The sequence below is a fragment of the Gobius niger genome (genome assembly GCF_951799975.1).
Source record: "Gobius niger genome assembly, chromosome: 7".
NCBI lineage: Eukaryota > Metazoa > Chordata > Actinopteri > Gobiiformes > Gobiidae > Gobius > Gobius niger.
Window position 1 is genome coordinate 32,886,793 of NC_136858.1, and position 20,509 is coordinate 32,907,301.

Sequence of the window (20,509 nt, forward strand, 5' to 3'; positions counted from 1 at the left end):
CACTTGAAGGCGATTTCCTGACAAGGACTGGGATCACTTTTTTTGTAATTGTGCACCCAGGCAGTAGTTTTATCTTTTTTTCTTTCTTCTCAAAGTCTTATGTTTTAGATGATTTAGTTTTGGCATGTATTATTCCATTATAATATTCAAAAAATCCAGATTTGTATCCCTACAGTTTTTTTTCCTGCTTCCCATTTTACTATCTCGATTTCCGCATTGTTGGATGAATAACCGTTTATCCCTAAAGTGTCACCACAAACAAAGCTACTCAAAAACGCGATGGAAAGGTCGGGTGTATCTCGGTGCTGCTGCGTCGGTGGTGACTCCTGACGTCGAGCTGAGGTTTATTCAAAGACATGGCACAAAGGCGGCAGGTCTGCGGCTCGAGGCGGTGCTAGCAGCTGCCGGGCGAGGAGCACACCGAGCCGCACATGCTCAGTTTGGACGAGGTCTGTGGCTCGGGCTCGGGCTCCTGGTCCTGGTCCGGTTCAGGGTCTGGGTCTTGGAGGTCTTCGTCTGTCGCTCCGGCCTCGGCGTCTCCCTCTCCACTGTCGCCGCCCGCCTCCGAGGCACCCTCCTCCTGACGCCTTTTCAACCTACGAGAGGAAGCGGAGCGTGAGAGAGATGTCTTCACACCAGTGTTCACTCAGTCTAAAGACGAAAACGTCATTCAGTTTTACTTAAAATTAAGCAAAACAATTGTACATAAAGTCTAAATAAGTCTTTTGTAAATAGCCTAAGTTGGTTGTTTTAGTTACTCTTCAGTTAACTTTACATTTTACATTCCTTTTCTTAAATTACAACTTTATTTATCCATTTTACACCTTGGTTCTTTTAGACCAGGGGTCACCAACTTGGTGCCCGCGGGCACCCAGGGGCCCTTTGGGGCATGTCCAGTAGCCCTTGGGACTTTTTCTAAAGCACTAAAAACACTTAATTTTCTTGAATCTAATTCTTAAAAATGACAGTTATTTCGGTTCTTGTGACTCGGTATAAGTTTAAAATAAAGCTATTTTAATATAATATGGGGTCAATATCCTATAAGTGAACAGTGTACGTTTAAGTCTTTAGGATTTGTTTTTAACTGGTAGCCCTCGAACAACTTAATGCTCTTAAAGTAGCCCTCAGCTGAAATAAGGTTGGTGACCCCTGTTTTAGACTATATCCACACTCAGGTCTGTGAAAAAGGCGCAATTCATCTTCCAGCCCTGTGTGAGGCGCTGTGATGCGAACACAGATAATAGAACAAGGTGTAGAGCAGTGTTTCCTAACCAGGGGTACGGGGACCCCTGGGGGTACTCGAGGACCTAGCAGGGGGGACTTGGAACTATTTCAGATTGAAAAAGGGGAAAATGTAACATCATTTTTATAGGAAAAGCTATATTTTTCAGTAAAATGTGTTGCTTTGGGAGAATTTTAGGTTTATTGTCCTTTTTCTTACAAATACTACTTTTTAGTAATTACTTTCTAAATAAACTGTAACACCCTTGAGGTAGGGGGTACACGGTTGACCACTGAAAGGCCAAAGGGGTACGAAAGACAAAAAACGTTGGGAACCACTGGTGTAGAGGGCGCATGTACAGTAAACCTTTGTGGAACGTAAACAGTGAAAATGAAACTGATTCAAGGATTTACGATCAACAGACGTTTTTTCTTCAGACGTAACGGGACTAAAGCAGAAAAACCTGTCAGTGACCGGACTTTGACTGTCAGTCCAAAAACACAGACTGACTCGGACGTGTTTTTCTACTACCTGTGGCTTGTGGACTGCAGTGGAGCAAAGAGGAGCGGAGTAAAACCATCATAGATCCATGAGGAAAACTCATTATAAGGTCAGTAGATTATGGATAAAAGACACCAGACGTTGTAACAATGGCGGCACGTAAACGGTGTTTTGAGATCTTTCCACTCTGGGACCTAGTTTGGAAAATGTTCATAACACCTCCCGAAAACGCTGGGCCCGTATGGACGATACACTGGATTGATAAAATATGTATTGTAACATGTACTTCGTATGGACAGGGCCTAAATCTAGCTTCTTTTCTCTCAAACAGTTCCTCCCCCGCAGAGTAACTTTGGCACGTGCCGTAGGAAAGTATGACAGCTCTGCTCATTATCTCATATCAAGTGTCCTCTCTGACCAGATGACGTGTGTAAATGTCTTACTTTTCACGATTGAAGATCATGAACTCTTGCTGGACCGCTTCAAGGCACTCCTGTAAATAGTCATTCTCCTGCAAAAACACCACAATATTAGATTATATTTAAAAACGTAATCCCCATAAAAAAAAAAACACACACACACATTGAAACAACCGCTTGGAGTCATGTCAGCGAACACTGTGACCTCGGAATACTTCCACAGCGGCTGCTCTTTTTAAACAAGTCACAACTTGTTTACGCCTCAAATTGGATTGGGCTAAAAATAGAAGCTCACATTTCTGACAGCACTCGGGGCATTGAAGGCTCCATAATTTAATAACCTTGATAATAACATGCTCTGTTCAAGTGCACACATATGCCACATGGGGAAAACGGATGACTTGAGGAGAGCGGCTTAAGCAAAAACAAACACACACTTTACTGTTACATTACTATATTTGCTTTTGTTTAGAAGCGATTGTGGGGGATTTGAGACTCAATATATTTTCAACCTTTGTCAACAACTTCAGGGTCTCAAATCGTCGTTGTCGTTGCTAACTCTCTCCTCAGTTGCACAGTTAATTTATTCTGATAAGCTATCAATGCCAAATGGTGGTGCTTGTATCCTAACCAGAGAACAGTGCAGAACACCCCTCCTGGAACCGCCACCTTAACGTGGTGGAGGGGTTTGAGCCCCCGAATGAACCTGGGAGCTCTGTTGTCGGGGCTTGGTGCCCCTGGTAGGGTCTCTCAGGGCAAACAGGTCCTCGGTGACGGGTCAGACAAAGAGCGGATCAGAAGCGTCTTATGAGAGACCAACAGGCCCGGTTTGAATCATGAGGCCATCCTTCTGTGGACCCACCACCTGCAGGAGGAGCCATAAGGGGCTGGTGCAATGTGATTTGGGCAGCTCCAACAGCTGCAAATGGAAAAGTGGAAGAAGATGGATGGATTATGTAGAACAGGGGTCACCAACCTGGGGCTTCCAGTTCCATAATCATTATCCAAAAGAGTTAAAGCTACACTATTTAATTGTTGTGTGAAACAAATATAATTCACACTTTTAATGAACCACAAGAATAGAAGTATCATTTTCAAATAGTACTCTAATTGTAAATTCTGAAAGTTGGTGACCCCTAATGTAGAGCTCTGTACATCCATCCATCTTCCTCCACTTTACCTGGGACCAGGAATCAAAGGCAACAGTCTGATCAGAGAAGCCCAGGTTTCCATCTTCATGCAGACATAGACATAGTCATAGTCATAGATACACAGTCCCTCAAGTAGGGCTACAGCTAACGATTATTTTGATAATCGATGTATCTACCGATTAGTTTCACGATTAATCGATTAATCGCTTGGCTGTGAAAGGTGCATGGAAATTGAATTTTTTCAATTTTTTGACCACAAAAAGCTAAAGTGGCGCTGCTTGAGGACATGTTGATGGAGTAAACTGAAAGTAAACATTTGTAGGAGGCTCTTTGTGCTAATTCTGCTTTCTGATTGAACGAGGCAAAGAAAGATATTTATGAAATTTACAATGTACAAAACACTACGGACCCTAACTTTAAAAAAACAAAGTAGGTTTTCATCCAAAATACATAATTGTCATGTCATCTTTGCTCTAGAAAACGATTAATCGATTAGCTGTTTCAGCCCTACCCTCAAGCATCAACAACTCGGGGCCCCCTTCTGCAAAATGTAATGAGCATTTATAATAATCAAAGGTGCAAATCATTTAAAATATGCTTAAATGATATTACTTTATAATAATAATAATGCATTAGTCTTATATAGCGCTTTTCCAGATGCTCAAAGTTGCTTTACAATTTCCTGCATTATTCATTCACTCCTCATTTCGGGGTGGGCGTCTATAAGCTTTTGCTTCGGCCCACTCCTTTTGAGCAGAATTTTAACTGCTCTAATGAACAAATAAACTAAACTAAAACACTCCATACTCAGTGATGGTAACCGAGGCAACCAGTCTGCGGCATCAGCGACCACCTCCACCAACCACTCACTCACACACACACACACACACACACACACACACACACACACACACACACACTTCCTGGTGTTTCCCAAACGGTCTCCCATCCAAGTACTGCCGGGCGCTTCCCTGCTTAGCTTCTGAGGTCTGGCGGGATCGAGGAAATTTGCAGCATGGTCACACTTTGGATGCTGTGTTTAATTTCACAAAATATACATAAAGAGGGGGTATTATGCTTTTTTCAATCACATAGCACCAGTCTATAGCACACGACAATGATGACCAAACATTCTGTTGGTCTGTAAATGCAGTAAATTAGAATAACTGCCTTGTATAAAATTGCTCTCTCAAAATGGCTGTAGCGAATGTCTTGAAATAGGCCTCTGTCTCTTTAAGAACCTCTGACCCTTTCCGACACGCCCCCTCCACACGCTGTCTGTGGCATCAGTGGGGAGGGGGTTCTGCTGAGGAGCAGTGGTTGGTTACTTGGCTGGTGACGAAAGCTCGGAGGCGTCTCCAGGAGGTGGGGGCGTTCCTAGGAGGACTCAGGCAAAGCTATCCCTAAAATGGCTGCCATCAGAGTTTTTACAGATTACTCAAAATTACGTGAATGTGCCAAGGCAACACTTCAGGCATGTTTTTAATGAGGGAATGACATAATAACATGATGTAAAGCTTGAAAAAGACGATTTTGCATAATACCCCCCCTTTAAAAATATCAAAGTCGTTGTCAGAAATGTAAAAAATAGTTTCAAAATCATCAAGCAACCCCCACTTCAATGTCCCGCGACCGCCCACTCTGAGAACCACTGTCCTATAGCAGACTCCTCAGACGCAAATGCTGTAATTTGGCTTCATATTAATTACTGAGATTCCACTGCACATTTTGATGGTTTCACTGGCATCTACTTTTGCATCTTGACACTAATTAATCCCTGCGTCTGTGTATTCAGCTTTTCCGTATCGTCTAAAACCTTTTCCTTCTGTTCGTGAAAGCCCTTCCTTTGTCTCGACCTCTGCTTGAAGCCGGCGATCATCACGGGGCAGCCTGTTATTTATTTATTTAATGCAAACGCGCCGTCCCGGAGCGGCTGGCGTTCACGGCGACGCGCTCTCCATGATGAGGCTTTTGATGGGAACAGCCTGCACACGGAGGAAATGTGTGCTGCGTGACGAGACGACAACAAGACAACAGCGCGCTCAGACAAAGGGGCCGCCGCGTTTGAAGAAATCCAGGACAGAACTACAAAGCGGGGACTCCTGGATCATCTTGTTAACTCGAGAGGCTGCAAATTTGATTTGACAAAAGACGAGGCACAAAGATGTCTGCATATAGTCCACGCTAATGAGCGAGCATTTCTCATCGCTAACAAGAGCTTCATTATGGGATTGCATTAGGAGACACGAAGAAGTTGTTTGCTTCTGTAATGAGAAACTAATAGAAGATAGAATGAAGGTTTAACTGAATACGGAAAATATGATTGATTTTTATTATTGTGTCTTAACCTCTTAACTCCCGCCTGAACCGAGAGGATCTTTTTCCTCACGCCATCAGATTTTTTTTCCATCATTTTTTTGTTGGGTATTCAACTCATTTTTGTGACTTTTTTGTCATTTTTTGTCACATTTTTGTCATTTTTTTGTCAATTTTTTAATCACAATTTTGTCACATTTTTGTCATTTTTTTGTAATTTTTTGTCACATTTCTGTCATTTTTTTTGTCACATTTCTGTCATTTTTGTGTATTTTTTTGTCACATTTTTGTCATTTTTTGGTCACATTTTTGTCATTTTTTTGGTCATTTTTTTGGTCAATTTTTTCGACAATTTTTTTGTCAATTTCTTGTGACATTTTTATGACATTTTTGCCACTTTTTCATCCATTCTTCGTCACTTTTTTGTCAATGTTTTCTCCCTTTTTGTCACATTTCCATCATTGTTTTCGTCTCAGTTTTGTGGCTATTTTCACAGCTTTTTTCCAGAAGCTTTTGGACTGGGGTAAAGCCAAACTGGAGAAAATGTGCTCGGTTCAGGTGGGAGTTAAGGGGTTACAGGAAAAGGCCACCGTTTTTCCATACTGAGATATGTTCTTACCTGAGCTTAGACGAGTTGATGCGTACCTGTCTGGTCTTTGTGCGTGCTCTCAGTCATGCAAAACAACGAAAGATGTTGTTAGCATTTGGCCTCTCCCTGTATGTTCCTAAAGCTCCAAACAGGGTGAAGTTAGAAGCGAACAAGCTCTTCCACGGGTGCGCATAAACTTGTCTAAGCTCAGGTAAAAACATATCTCAGTATGGAAAAACGGTGGCCTGTTCCTTTAAGTAAGTGCCCAACCCTCATGGACTTACAAGACACATTTCAAAACAGAATTCAGATGCTGCCAAAATAACTTCACAGAAACTGTAATATCAATAATAGCAGAACAACATCCACGTCACGCAGGAGGATATCAATTAATTTGTCTTCGGTCCCAAGCTTTGGAGATATAGTGGCCTAAAGCAAAAACATACTTTTTTTCTGGGTTCTCATGTTGCACAAAATTTCCCGCAAATTAGAGTAAAGCGGACAATACAAAACAAAATTAAACTCATCTCCCACCACTTTTAAATCACACAAAGTACAAAACCTCAGGGAGGCCTTTGAACCTGCCCAACTCCACTGCCAGAGGAAAAGTGCCAGTTCTCAGTTGCATAACTCGATAAATACAGAGACTATATTAATGCAGCTGGACATTTGGACACTTTGACCCTGAAGAAGAAGTTTTATGATTTTCAAAACGCTGGCCGTAAAGTAAAGAAATGTCCAGCTGCATCGGCTCAGTGGACTTTGTTTAAGATAGAGTGAACCCAGAGGGAGTAGGTTATGTCTGTGTTTATGTCTGTTGGAGATCCCTGTAATATAGAAGTTGTGTTATGTTTCTCACACAAATAATGTCAAACTGAACCTGAATGGAAATCACAAACCTACAAACTGTGTAGCTTTGAGATTTCTCCCTTACTGTCACAGAGAGACAACAGGAATGACTACAAGCACAGGGTACTACGCAAAATGCATCTTAAAGCATAAAAATAACTAGATTACAAAGTATTTTGCCTAAAATGCTATCAAAAGGTTAGCGACTCAGCTTTCAGGTCTAACATAAAGTCTTCTGCCGACTGAAAGACATTGTGTAAATATTTGAAACTTTCAGTAAGTGCTACTGACCAAAAAGGATATTTGTTTTGATTATGTAACATGTAACTCCAAATCCCCTCCCGGAACCGCCACCATAACGTGTTCGCGGGGTTTGAGCGCCCGAATGATCCTGGGGGCTCTGTTGTCGGGGGCTTCGTGCCCCTGGTAGGGTCTCCCATGGCAAACTGGTCCTCGGTGACGGGTCAGACAAAGAGCGGTTCAGAATCTCCTTATGAGAGACCAACAGGCCTGAGAATGGTGAGGTCGTCCTTCTGTGGACCCACCACCTGCAGGAGGAGCCATAGGGGCTGGTGCCGTATGATTTGGGCAACTCGGACAGTGGAAGAAAATGGATGGATGGATGGATGGATGGATGGATGGTAACTCCAAAGTTTTAGAGATAAATACTGATTTGTTTGCGCCTACTTTAAGTGCATGGAAAGCAGTCTGTTATCCCCCAGTATGGCGCTGTCTGTCCTGCGTTACCATGGAGATCAGCTGCGATACGTCAGCTTTAACCCCTTAACTCCCACCTGAACCGAGCACATTTTCTCCAGTTTGCCTTTACCCCAGTCCAAAAGCTTCTGGAAAAAAGCTGTGAAAATAGCAACAAAACTGAGACGAAAACAATGATGAAAATGTGACAAAAAGGGAGAAAACATTGACAAAAAACTACGAAAAATTGACGAAAAAGTGGCAAAACTGTCACAAAAATGTCACAAAAAAATGACAAAAAATGGATTAAAAAAATTGACGAAAAAAAGAAAAAAAAAGAAGAAATGGACAAAATTTGACCAAAAAACCCCCCAAAATTTGACAAAAAAATTACAAAAAAATGTGATAAAATGGACGAAAAAATGACAACAATGTCACAAAAAATTACAAAAAAGTTACAAAAATGAGTTGAATACCCAACAAAAAAATGATGGAAAGAAAATCTGATGACGTAAGGAAAAAGATCCTCTCGGTTCAGGCGGGAGTTAAGAGGTTAATAAACCAATAGAAAAAGTTTCCAGAGGTTTTCCATTCAAATATTGATTGAAAAGAATAACTAGTGTCATTTTTTTTATTATTATTTTCTTAATTCAAGCTTTACAAGTACCTTCTGTACTGGCTGGTTTAGGCTGGAGTAGAAAGCTTTTATTAATTATGAATCACTGGACAGTTCACACCTGACATTTTGGCGCAGCTCAATAGAACGTCCCAAAAAAGACTCACCAAAAATTAACTATTTTATTACTAGACATGTTTGCTGATAAGGCCAATATCAAACCTGTACACATTATACTTCCTAGCTGAGATTCTTTTCCCCTTTGTGCGATATTCATCCAGCCTTTATATTGATCCTGATCTAGCAGGCTCAATGTATCATCCGTCCATCTTCTTCCGCCTTATCTGAAGTCGAGATCCCAGACTTCCCCTGTCCACGCACACTTCCTCCAGCCTCCCCCAGCTCTTGGCATATTAATACTTTCCATGTGATCTAATGCATTTTAACAGCTTAATTTAAAATGACATGTTCCCGAAAATCCAATGACTATAAAGGGCAGGACATGTGATTTACATTTGAACAAACCCACATGTCTCCAGAATAAAAAGGCCAGAGAGAGATAGCGCACATTGATTTATACTGACCCTTCGCTCCGGGGCTGTTCCGCACTTTGGTGTTGTCCATTTGCCCGGAAAAAGGTGACTCATCTTGACATAACATTTGTAGGCCTCACGTAACCCTGGACTGAGCGTTTGGAATTCACAAGTCAAGACTTTATCGACCAATTATGTTGTTTCGAATTGATACATTTTACTTTGTTTATCACATAACAAGTTGAGGATTATACTGAAGTAAATACGAGTACATATATAGTAGAAGATCAGATTATAATCATCATATTATCAGATATTCATACTGTTATTGCATGCCGCTAATTTGGACTGGAAATACAACTGCCTTGACAAGGGCTAGTCTTCTCGGGGACCAGATTATAAAATCACATTTTCATCCAATGATCGAAAATCACATTATAAAATCAATCAATCAATCAATCAATCAATCAATCAATCAATCAATCAATCAATCAATCAATCAATCAATCAATCAATCAATCAATCAATCAATCAATCAATCAATCAATCAATCAAATTTTATTTGTATAGCGCCCAACAACAACCAGAAGGTGCCCAGAGCGCTTTCCAGGATAAAAACAAGAATCACAATAGACAACAATAAATACAAAAACACATAAAAACAGCAGTTGTGTCGGTGACTATGTATCGAAGGCTTTTCTGAAAAGATGTGTCTTCAACTGTGATTTAAAAACACTCAGCTCTGTGATGTTTCGAAGCTGTACCGGAAGTGCGTTCCACAGCTTTGGGCCTTAGGGGGCAAATGACCGGCCTCCAAACTTTTTGTATTTGAACTTGGGAGTGACCAGGGAGGTGTGTTCAGAGGAGCGCAGAGTTCTGGCTGGTTCGTAGACCGTTACTAATTCGGCGAGGTAGGCCGGGGCCAGACCATTGATGGCCTTGAACACAAACATCAGGACCTTAAAGTCCACCCTAAACGCCACCGGGAGCCAGTGGAGCGAGCAGAGGACTGGGCTGATGTGTGAGCGTCTGGAGGTGTTGGAGAGGAGACGAGCTGCTGCGTTTTGTACCAGTTGAAGTCGATTGAGGAGTGATTGGTTCAGTCCAGTGTAGAGGGCGTTACAGTAGTCTATCCTCGAGCTGATGAAGGCATGGATGGCCTTTTCAAGGTCAGCTCGGGACAAGAAAGACTTGATCTTACAAAGTAGCCTTAGCTGGTAAACGCTTGCTTTCACAACTGCACCTATCTGCTATATACACAATAGGTAGCGTTCACGTGACATCACAACATTCTAAAGAGCCTAGTTTAACATTGAGGTGGAGGCATTGACAGTACTGTCAATGGGTGGAGGTCAACTGGTGGTAACTATGGTAACTATGGTAATTGACAAAATGCATATTTTCACTTTACTGCGCAGTAATCTTCACTTTACTGTGCGGATGCCAAATTACTCCTGGAATTTTCACGCCATACAATATAGTCTCCCCTTTTATCCGCTTAGAACATTTTGTGTAATTTTACTTTGTAGTGTAACACTTCACGTAACCATATTTAAATCGGGAAAACATGGAAGAGCTTGGTAGCTTCTATCTTGACCTGTTTTGGAGCTATAGAGGAGAGGGGGAGAGGCTAAATGCTAACGCCGACTGCGCTGTGTTTACGTGACTGAAGGCACGGGTGAAGATCAGACAGGTCCTAAAGAACTCGTCAAAGCTAAGGTAAGAACATATCTCAGTATGTAAAAACAGTGGCCTATTCCTTTAAGTGCATGCTTTGAATATTTGTATATTTTGAGCACCTCAGCGCGAGACCTGCCGCCTTATTTTGCACTAACTGTAGTTTCTCAATGTCTCTTTCAGAGGCACTGGACCACACCATTGGGCAATAGTGTAAATGGGACAGAACGATAGTTTTGATCACTGGTGAAAGAAGATTTTGGTTTAAATAATTTGAACATCTGAAAAAACTAAATGTAAGAACTGATTCAAACAGATAATAGACATTTGCAGTCTTTAAAACTGTATTTCTGATTAGAAAACAAACATGACCACAAACAAAAGTCCTTTACACCCAGCAGAGGATCCGATACGCTGAGCCAGTGTAACAGATCCTACTGATATCTTTCTATTTCCTTTACACAATTTACTACAGCTTTGGACTTATCAAATATCCACTATAACCGCGCTGTCTCTTCTGGTCTCGTGCGTGTCCAGTATTCGCCGCAAGAATCGATTTTTCAGAGGAAGTATACGATTGTGGAGGGACCTTTTCATGTGGGCTAAAAATATCTGTTTTTGCCATCAAAGAGAATAAAGGCCTTTTAACAGAAGCAGCGACTTCCTGAGTCGCTCGTTCCTCTTCACATAACGGCTTAATGCCCAGGGATAAAGCGTCTCTGTGTGCTGGCTGCAGAGGAAGTGAGAGAAACGCTGAGAACTGAATAGTGTAGTTTTCAGTATCATGTCAAAATATCAGCTGACTGTTTTGTGCAACTACAAACAGATAGTTTTGTTTGCCTTACTCTGTTTAAAATATGCTTTCAGAGAGAAACCCTGTTAGATTAATCTCACGAGCTCACAAGCAAGATTACATTGCCAGGACACAATTACACCACATAAAAAGAGTTATGGTCAACCTTTATGTCATGTTTGATATGTTTGAACCAAGAAACGACTTCATAGGCTACAGAAATACACTGCCTGTTCTATAATGTCAAAAGATCCAGTGCAGCATTAACTTTTCACCAAGATCTTAAAGGAACAGGCCACCGTTTTCACATACTGAAATATGCTCTTACCTGAGCTTAGACGAGTTGATGCGTACCTGTCTGGTCTCAGTGACGCAAAACGACCAAAGATGTTGCTAGCATCTGGCCTCTCCCAATGTATTCCTATAGCTCCCAACGGGGGTGGAGTTGGAAGCGACCACGCTCTTCCACGGGCACAAAGACCAGACAGGTACACATCAAAACGGTGGCCTGTTCCTTTAAAGCAGTACTAAGTAACTCTTCCCCCTAGAGGCCATAAGCGCAACTGCAGGTGTAGTAGCAAGTTGCGATTTTCTTTTACTTATTACTTGTCTTGGAGAGTAAATACTACGCTGACAGGAAAGGCGAAGGGAGAGAGGGTTATTGTGCATCCAATTATACAATGGAAATATTTTTTTTACTCAAACTTGGCTGTAAATACTGTTTAAAGTGACGTTAGCCCGCAGTTAGCTTTGCCCGTTAGCATGTTAGCTTCTTCTTCGTGATTCCATTAGTGTGTATTGCTTTCTCCGGACCGGTGGCAGTCAAGTTGCAAACATGGTGTTCTGTCCAGAGACACCAGGGGGAGATGAAAGACCCTCCAACCATCCCATAAACACTTGTATTACCCCCACAGGGACTACGAAAAGGATTTATTAAGGTAAACACGTTACTTAGTACTGCTTTAAGGTTAAGGTGTACTTCATTGTAGGGAAACTTGTCCTCTGCATTTGACCCATCCTTAAATGCCGCTGTGGCATTTTGTGCGGTGCAGCGCCTGGCAAGGCAAGGCAAGGCACGGGAAGAGAAACATGCCTCCTTTTTTGCTGTGAGCCAAGAGCGCTAACCGCTCAGCCGCCTTGTATTGATGATGGGAGAGTGTGACCCCTGTGCAAAGCCTTCTCCTGCTCATTCCAAAGATTCTCCATGGGGTTTAGATCTGAATTCTGTGGAGGCCAATCCATGTGTGATTCACTGGACACTTCACACCTGATGTGATGAATCCTAGTATTGTCATCTTGGAACATGCCTGCGCCATCAGGGAAGAACAAATCCATTGATGGAATAACCTGCTTATTCATAATGTTCAGGTCGTCAGCTGATTTCAATCTTTGGGCACATAGAGTTGCTGAACCTGGACATGACCAACTGCAGCCACCCCAGACCACAACAGTTAAATCCAGGAGGTGACTTTTTTTGGCCAGGCAGTGTATGATTTCTTGTCTGTTTTTGAGTCATTTAAATGAAAAACACTTACAAACATCCGTGGAGTTTGTTTACCAATGGCCTTTTCTTCCCCACACTCCGTGAACACCCTGTTAGCCGACCCTGCGGATGTGTTTACTCTGAATACTCACAGACTGCGAGTCCTTGCTGTTGTCTCGTGAGCGGTTCTTGGCAAGTCTCTTCTTCTTTTTGTGCAGCGGCCGAGACTCCAGGATCATCTCCTCCAACTCGAAGGTGGGGTCGCAGTGAAGCCGCCCTTTCTGCTCACAGAGAAACACCAGCAATGGGAAGTTCTTCAGTAGTAGTAGTAGTAGGCGCAGTGGTAGTAGTAGTAGTAGTAGTAGTACTAGTAGTCTTAGTAGTCTCTGTAGTCTCTGCAGTAGTCTTAGTAGTAGTAGTAGTCTTAGTAGAAGTAGTAGTCTTAGTAGTAGTAGTAGTCTTAGTAGTCTTAGTAGTCTTTGTAATCTTTGTAGTAGTAGTCTTAGTAGTAGTAGTAGTCTCAGTAGTCTTAAGTAGTCTTAGTAGTAGTCTTAAGTAGTCTTAGTAGTAGTCTTAAGTAGTCTTAGTAGTAGTAGTAGTAGTAGTAGTAGTAGTAGTAGTAGTAGTAGTAGTAGTAGTAGTCTTAGTAGTCTCTATAGTCTTAGTAGTAGTCTTAGTAGTCTCTGTAGTCTTAGTAGTAGTCTTAGTAGTAGTAGTAGTCTTAGTAGAAGTAGTAGTCTTAGTAGTAGTAGTAGTCTTAGTAGTAGTAGTAGTCTTAGTAGTCTTAGTAGAAGTAGTAGTCTTAGTAGTAGTAGTAGTCTTAGTAGTCTTTGTAGTAGAAGTAGTAGTAGTCTTAGTAGTAGTAGTAGTCTCAGTAGTCTTAAGTAGTCTTAGTAGTCTTTGTAGTAGTAGTAGTAGTAGTAGTCTCAGTAGTCTTAGTAGTAGTCTTAAGTAGTCTTAGTAGTAGTAGTAGTAGTAGTAGTAGTAGTAGTCTTAGTAGTCTCTGTAGTCTTAGTAGTAGTCTTAGTAGTCTCTGTAGTCTTAGTAGAAGTCTTAGTAGTCTTAGTAGAAGTAGTAGTAGTCTTAGTAGTAGTAGTAGTAGTACTAGTCTTAGTAGTAGTAGTCTTAGTAGTCTCAGTAGTCTTAGTAGTAGTCTTAAGTAGTCTTAGTAGTGGTGGTAGTAGTAGTAGTAGTAGTAGTAGTAGTAGTGGTAGTCTTAGTAGTAGTAGTAGTCTTAGTGGTAGTCTTAGTAGTCTCTGTAGTCTTAGTAGTAGTCTTACTAGTCTCAGTAGTAGTTGTAGTCTTGGAAGTAGTAGTAGTAGTAGTCTTAGTAGTAGTCTTACTAGTCTCAGTAGTCTTAGTAGTTGCTGTAGTCTTAGTAGTAGTAGTAGTAGTTGTCTTAGTAGTAGTAGTCTTAGTAGTAGTAGTAGTAGTAGTAGTCTTAGTAGTAGTACTAGTCTTAGTAGTAGTAGTAGTCTTAGTAGTAGTAGTAGTAGTAGTAGTCTCAGTAGTCTTAGTAGTAGTCTTAAGTAGTCTTAGTAGTAGTCTTAAGTAGTCTTAGTAGTAGTAGTAATTCACTTACGTTCGGGACAAACCCCGGGTCCATCTTCTTCTCGTAGACTGCGTCCCAGTTGACGTCCGCCAGGTAGGGGGCGCTCTGCATGTCCGACAGACTGGTGAACCTGTGCTCCGGGTTCACCGTCAGCAGCTGCAAACACACAAACAAGAGGGCCAGGTTTTTAAAATGCCTTGTCAACATCTCAATGTCTGACTGATTTATATTGAATCTAGAACTTTGGCAAACACAACTTCTGCTTTTTACTAAGTTAATTCAGGAAAGTATTGCAGTTTATTATGACAGAATCAGAATAATTGGTGCATTAGAATATGTGCCATAACATATTGTTTAGGGCCCTTTATATTGTGATACTTTTGAGTTGCTTATCGTCTCAGCCCTACAGGATATTTGCGGTCAAATGTCCAGAAATACAACAGGTGGGGTGGAATGGGGGTGTTTCTTAAAGGGGGGGTATTATGCAAAATCGACTATTTCAAGCTTTACATCATGTTATTATGTCATTCCCTCATTAAAAACATGCCTAAAGTGTTGCCTTGGCACATTCACGTATTTTTGAGTAATCTGTAAAAACTCTGATGGCAGCCATTTTAGGGATAGGTTTGCCTGAGTCCTCCTAGAAACGCCCCCACCTCCTGGAGACGCCTCCGACCTTTCGTCACCAGCCGAGTAACCAACCACTGCTCCTCAGCAGAACCCCCTCCCCACTGATGCCACAGACAGCGTGTGGAGGGGGCGTGTCGGAAAGGGTCAGAGGTTCTTAAAGAGACAGAGGCCTATTTCAAGACATTCGCTACAGCCATTTTGAGAGAGCAATTTTATACAAGGCAGTTATTCTAATTTACTGCATTTACAGACCAACAGAAGGTTGCATCATCATTGTAGTGTGCTATAGACTGGTGCTATGTGATTGAAAAAAAGCATAATACCCCCTCTTTAAGACTGCAAAAAAGAGGTATGTTCTTTGGGTTAAATTGTGTAAAATATAGTTAATTGTGGCTGTTCCCAAAATGAACAAAAATCCAAGGCACACCGCTCATGATGGGCTTCTTAGTGGCTAATGGGTGAATCAATTTACTTTAAAGGCCCAATTACTTTCTTTTTCATCATTATTACAAACAATGAAAGAGGAAGCTACTAAACTTTAGTTGTGAGTTGTGGTCCAAACTCAAATGTATGCAACTTTTGTAACAGTTTGCAGTATCTCAATTCTTCACAGGGACGAGTTTATTGGCACATTTCACAACTTGCAGGTTCACTTTTCAGGGTCGCTGTCACAGAAATGCGTATAAGGAGATGCACAGTGTTTTTCGTTCCACTACTAGAAAAAAATAAATCATGTATAGTGCCTTTAATTATAAAGGTTTTATGGGCTACAAAACTCAGTGGATAAGAAAAGGGTTTTCCCCAAAGTAAAGGTGGGCAAAAATGTATCAACGTATCCTGTCATGAATGTATGTAAGTACATTTCATCTAATAACAATATAAACAACTAAAATGCATATAATCTAAGCACATTTGACACTTGAAATGAGCACTGTGTTTGGAGTGCTCAGAATATTTTATGGTGGGAGTCCCCAGTTGTTCGCATCAATATTTTAGGCATCGGGATTAGAAGATTTACTACATTTTATAATGAGAACATTACGCATCCCATATCAGGTTTTGTTTGACTTCCTTTTTCACGATGCTGACTCAACTAAGCCCCTTTGTAAAACTTGATGGTCCCTCAGTTTGTCCATTTTCCCCATCCATCCTAAACAGGCAGCTAGTCAGGCGCAGCGGGCGACAGCAGTGCAGATATTTTCTCTGTTTAGGATGAAGGAAGTGAAGTCCAAGTTGAGCAGATGTCTAAGAAACCAACAGGGGGCAGCGTTAATCAAACAAGCTGACTCTAATGCAAGTCCGAATCCCATTTGTCGCTGTGTTTAGAGGCTAAGATCTCCCCGCACCAGAGAAATGAATCCAGTCGGGAGTTTAGCGAGATACCATCTGCTCCGTCCGGCTCCTCGGGGGCAAAAACGTGATTCCAATATCATCATATCTTTCGTGTATATATATATATATATCCAGTCTGCTCTTGTGGTGTATTTCTGCTTCTCCGGCGAGTGTGTTGTCGAGGGCCGTTAGCTCCAGACGCTCCAATCGATCAGCAGCAGAGCGGAAGAGGGCACTGGTCTGTCCAAAACGCTCCGGATCAAACAAAGGAGAGAGAGAGAGAGAGAGAGGGACGCACACGGCACATGGGGAAAAGCCAGGGCCAAAAATGTACTGCTGCTAACAAACAGTTTAGAGAAGTTTTGGCCTAAAACGGTGGAGAAATTGTGCAAGACGTGAAGCGATGGCAAGAGAACGGAAGTCAATTTAGTCAAGGAAAGTGCACCAAATGATGGCTCAGATTCCTAATGAAGCTCCAACAAGGACTGGGCGTGAGCTCCGCAGTCTAGCCTGTCCATCCAAGGGAGTTTCTCTTTCCTCCCACTGGGTTTTGGAGTTTTGTTTTGATGTTTGGGGCAGCCCTGCGAGGCACCTCTTGTTCTGATGATCCAAAAAAACAACCGGATTTGATTTCCAAGGTCTACATCATATACAGTAGGGTCAAAACCAGACTTAGAGAGACTTATCCATGTGTTTGTCTCCAGCAGGTTAGACGACTGTAACGGCTGCTCACTGTTAGAGCTGCAGAACATCCAGAACGCTGCTGCTCGAGTCCTGACAAGAACCAGGAAATACGACCATATTAGTCCAGTGCTCCGGTCTCTGCACTGGCTTCCTGTCACTCAGAGAATAGACTTAATAACAGCTCTGCTTGTGTACAAGTCGTTTCATGGTTTAGCACCGAAGTACATCTCTGACATGCTGGAGCTGTATGAACCATCTCGGGCCCTGAGAACTTCAGGGAGGGGTCTCCTGGTGGGTCCCAGAGTCAAGACTAAACACGGTGAGGCTGCGTTTCAGTTTCATGCTGCTAAAACCTGGAACAGTCTTCATGAGGATGTGAGATAAGCCTCAACTCTGATGATGTTCAAATCCAGGCTGAAAATAGTAATTTTTGCCAGTGCATATGACAACTGAAAGTATTTAATCTGCTCTCTTTGCTTTTTACTCTAATTCATACTGTGCATTATTATGTTGATGTTTTATAGATTGATTTCTTCTGCTTTCTTGTAAGTATATGCAACTGTGAAGCACTTTGATTCGCCTTGTGTAAGTGCTCTTGCCTTGCCTTACGTCAGTCTTATCTGCCTTAAATTGTGGCTAACATTTGGCAAACTTATTTACTCAGGTTAAAGCGTCCTACCCAAAGACACAAGAGGATAATACCAGTACTGGTGAAGAATCGCTGGACCACTAATTACTTCATTCAATCTAGTCTCTGGTTAGTGTAGTAAATGTCTTAAGTGGTTGCTGCCCAGTCTAACTAAGACACAAATTCTTCTTTGTTTAAGTTTGCGTAATGCCTGGATGGATACCTGGATAATAACTGGAGAAAATGTGCTCAGTTAACCTCTTAACTCCGGCCTTAACAGAGAACATTTTCTCCAGTTCAGCTTTACCCAAATCCTGTAGGCCAGTGTAACGCCTCATTTGAAAGCTAAGATCTACAAAACTCATCTAAATGGATCTTTTTCCTCACGTCATCAGATTTTTTAGGGGTATTCAACTCATTTTTGCAACTTTTTTGTAATTTTTTGCCATATTTTTGTCATTTTTTTTGTCATTTTTTTGTAAAATTTGTGTCACATTTTTGTAATTTTTTTGTCACATTTTTGTAATTTTTTTGTCACATTTTTGTAATTTTTTTTGTAATTTTTTGTCTCATATTTTTTATTTTTTTGACATTTTTTGTCCATTTTTTGTGACATTGTTGTGACATTTTTGGCACTTTTTCATCATTTTTGTAATTTTTTGTAATTTTGTGGTCAAATTTATGTACATTTGTTATTTTATGTAATTTTTTGGTAAAATTTTTGTAATTTTTTTGTCATTTTTATCATTTTTTTGTCACATTTTTGTTACTTTTCGTCAATTTTTCGTCACTTTTTTGTCAAAGTTTTCTCACTTTTTTGTCAAAGTTTTCTCACTTTTTTGTCACATCTTCATCATTGTTTGTCACTGTCAGTTCTGTCGCTATTTTCACACCTTTTTTCCAGAAGCTTTTGGATTGGGGTAAAGCCAAATTGGAGAAAATGTGCTCGGTTCAGGTGGGAGTTAAGGGGTTAAAGTGGGGGTTAAGAGTTAAAGTCATACTGCATATGTTTCACACAGGAAAACAAAATCCATTCAATCGATACAACTCTGACGATTTGGGGGGGAAAGAAACACTTTTTTTTCGTCAAAGAATCTTAAGATCTTATAGATAGAAAGTAACTCAAGACCTGGCTTATAACTTTGCTTGGGGCTTGTTTCCATTGAGATGTGGCTGCCAAAATATATAAGATGCCGAATTCGATAAACCCGCTGTCCAGCTGATCATGAGAAAAACGATTGGTGTGTTCCCCAACGTGGCTTTACTGCAGATGCTACAACCACAGGGCGTTCATTTACACAACCTGTCCCAAATCGAGTCTCCCCTTTTAGCCCAGATCAGAAAAGGTCGGTTTCTGCAGAGTCTATCAGACAAACAGCCGCGGGAATGAGTCGTATCTCTGTCTTTCCCTCCCGTGTGGAGTTTGATGCTCGCAGTAGATTAGGCTCCATCCTCGCTGTATTCTGGGCTCTATCCATCTGTCTGTTCACTTCTGCCTCACGGGTCTCCCCTGAATTTCAGATTTGGTGCCCATCTTTGAGCTGCTTTGCCAGGGGGTCAGACTCCTATAGGTCTGCTTTTAATAAATCATTTAAACAAAGAATATAAGAATAAAAATAGGGCGCGCAATTTCTTGTTCAGAACATATACAGCATTATGAACATGACCTACAGTATTCTTGTCCCCAGATGTGAGCCAAACATGTTCACTCTTATTGTTAGTTAATTAACGAAAACATATGCGATATGACTGACATTTACGATTCGATTTTTGAGCTATGTTTTACGCCGTCACTCAGTTGACTGCATTATACATGTCCAGGAGCATTAAAGGAAGGAAGTATCTGAAATATACCATGCTGTTATAAGAGATAAGATGGTACTTTATTGATCTCACAGATGGAGAAATTGCATTCGATGAGAGAGCATCCGGCAGCAGCACCCGTTCAGTGCGCACCACTCTTTTTCCACTCATTTTTTCTTTGGTGAAAGATGGTTGTGTCACGGCCGCCATCTTCACTGTTTTGGTCACAGGAGGAGCACTGGTTGATGGGAAATCCGTAGACGATGACCACGGCGGTGGAGCTCTTGCGCTTGGCCACGATGTTCTTGGCCACACAGGTGTAGTTGGCCGTGTCGGACAGACGCGCCTGCTTGATGATCAGGTCCACGGTGATGTAGAAGTTCCTGTCCTCGGCCGGGTCGATGATCTCGTTGTCCTTCAGCCACTCCACCCGCATGACCTTGGAGGATGGAGAAACTGTAGCTGCCCTCTGTCTCCTCTGATCATCTGAAACGGTGCACCGCCTCCTGGGCTTGTCCCCGTCTCAGAGCGTGGTGTCCTGCACTGGTCAGCTCCACCTCGTCCTTCCTCTTCCTCCTGCACAGCTCCCTCCACAGTCTATCACCATCTCCTCGTTGGTCCCTTTTGTTGTTTCCTGTAGCTCCTCTTGTGACGCCTCCTCCGTGCTGCAGGTGTGGGGGCTCTTGGTGCCTCTTCACTGTTCAGTGTCTCAGAAGAAGATGTTTGTAGATCTCAAAAACAAACAGGCCCGTTTAGAATCATGAGGCCGTCCTTCTGTGGACCATCCACCTGCAGGAGGAGCCATAGGGGCTGGTGCAATGTGACTTGGGCAACTCCAACGGCTGCCCCCACAACCCGGCAACGGAAAAGTGGAAGAAAATGGATGGATGGATGCTACAGTAAAATATAATTTTATATGCTAATATAATATACATATTTTTATCTACAAGATCTGGCGACCCCCCAAATTTGTCTCACGACCTAACTGGAGTTGAGAAACTAACTGGAGTTGAGTTTCCTCACCTCTCGATCTCT

At 41.8% G+C, this 20,509-nt stretch overlaps 1 protein-coding gene across 1 annotated transcript in view; it reads right to left on the reverse strand.

Annotated features, from left to right (window-relative positions):
- Positions 1-244: 244 nt before the first annotated feature.
- stk32c (serine/threonine kinase 32C) overlaps positions 245-20,509 on the reverse strand; it is a 278,520-nt gene continuing 258,255 nt past the window's right edge. The window contains exons 9-12 of the mRNA XM_079560592.1: positions 14,428-14,553; positions 12,998-13,126; positions 2,167-2,234; positions 245-596 (exon numbers count right to left, since the gene is read on the reverse strand). Coding sequence (XP_079416718.1) covers positions 395-596; positions 2,167-2,234; positions 12,998-13,126; positions 14,428-14,553 — 525 coding nt within the window. The 3' untranslated portion in view covers positions 245-394. The remainder of the gene's footprint in view (positions 597-2,166; positions 2,235-12,997; positions 13,127-14,427; positions 14,554-20,509) is intronic.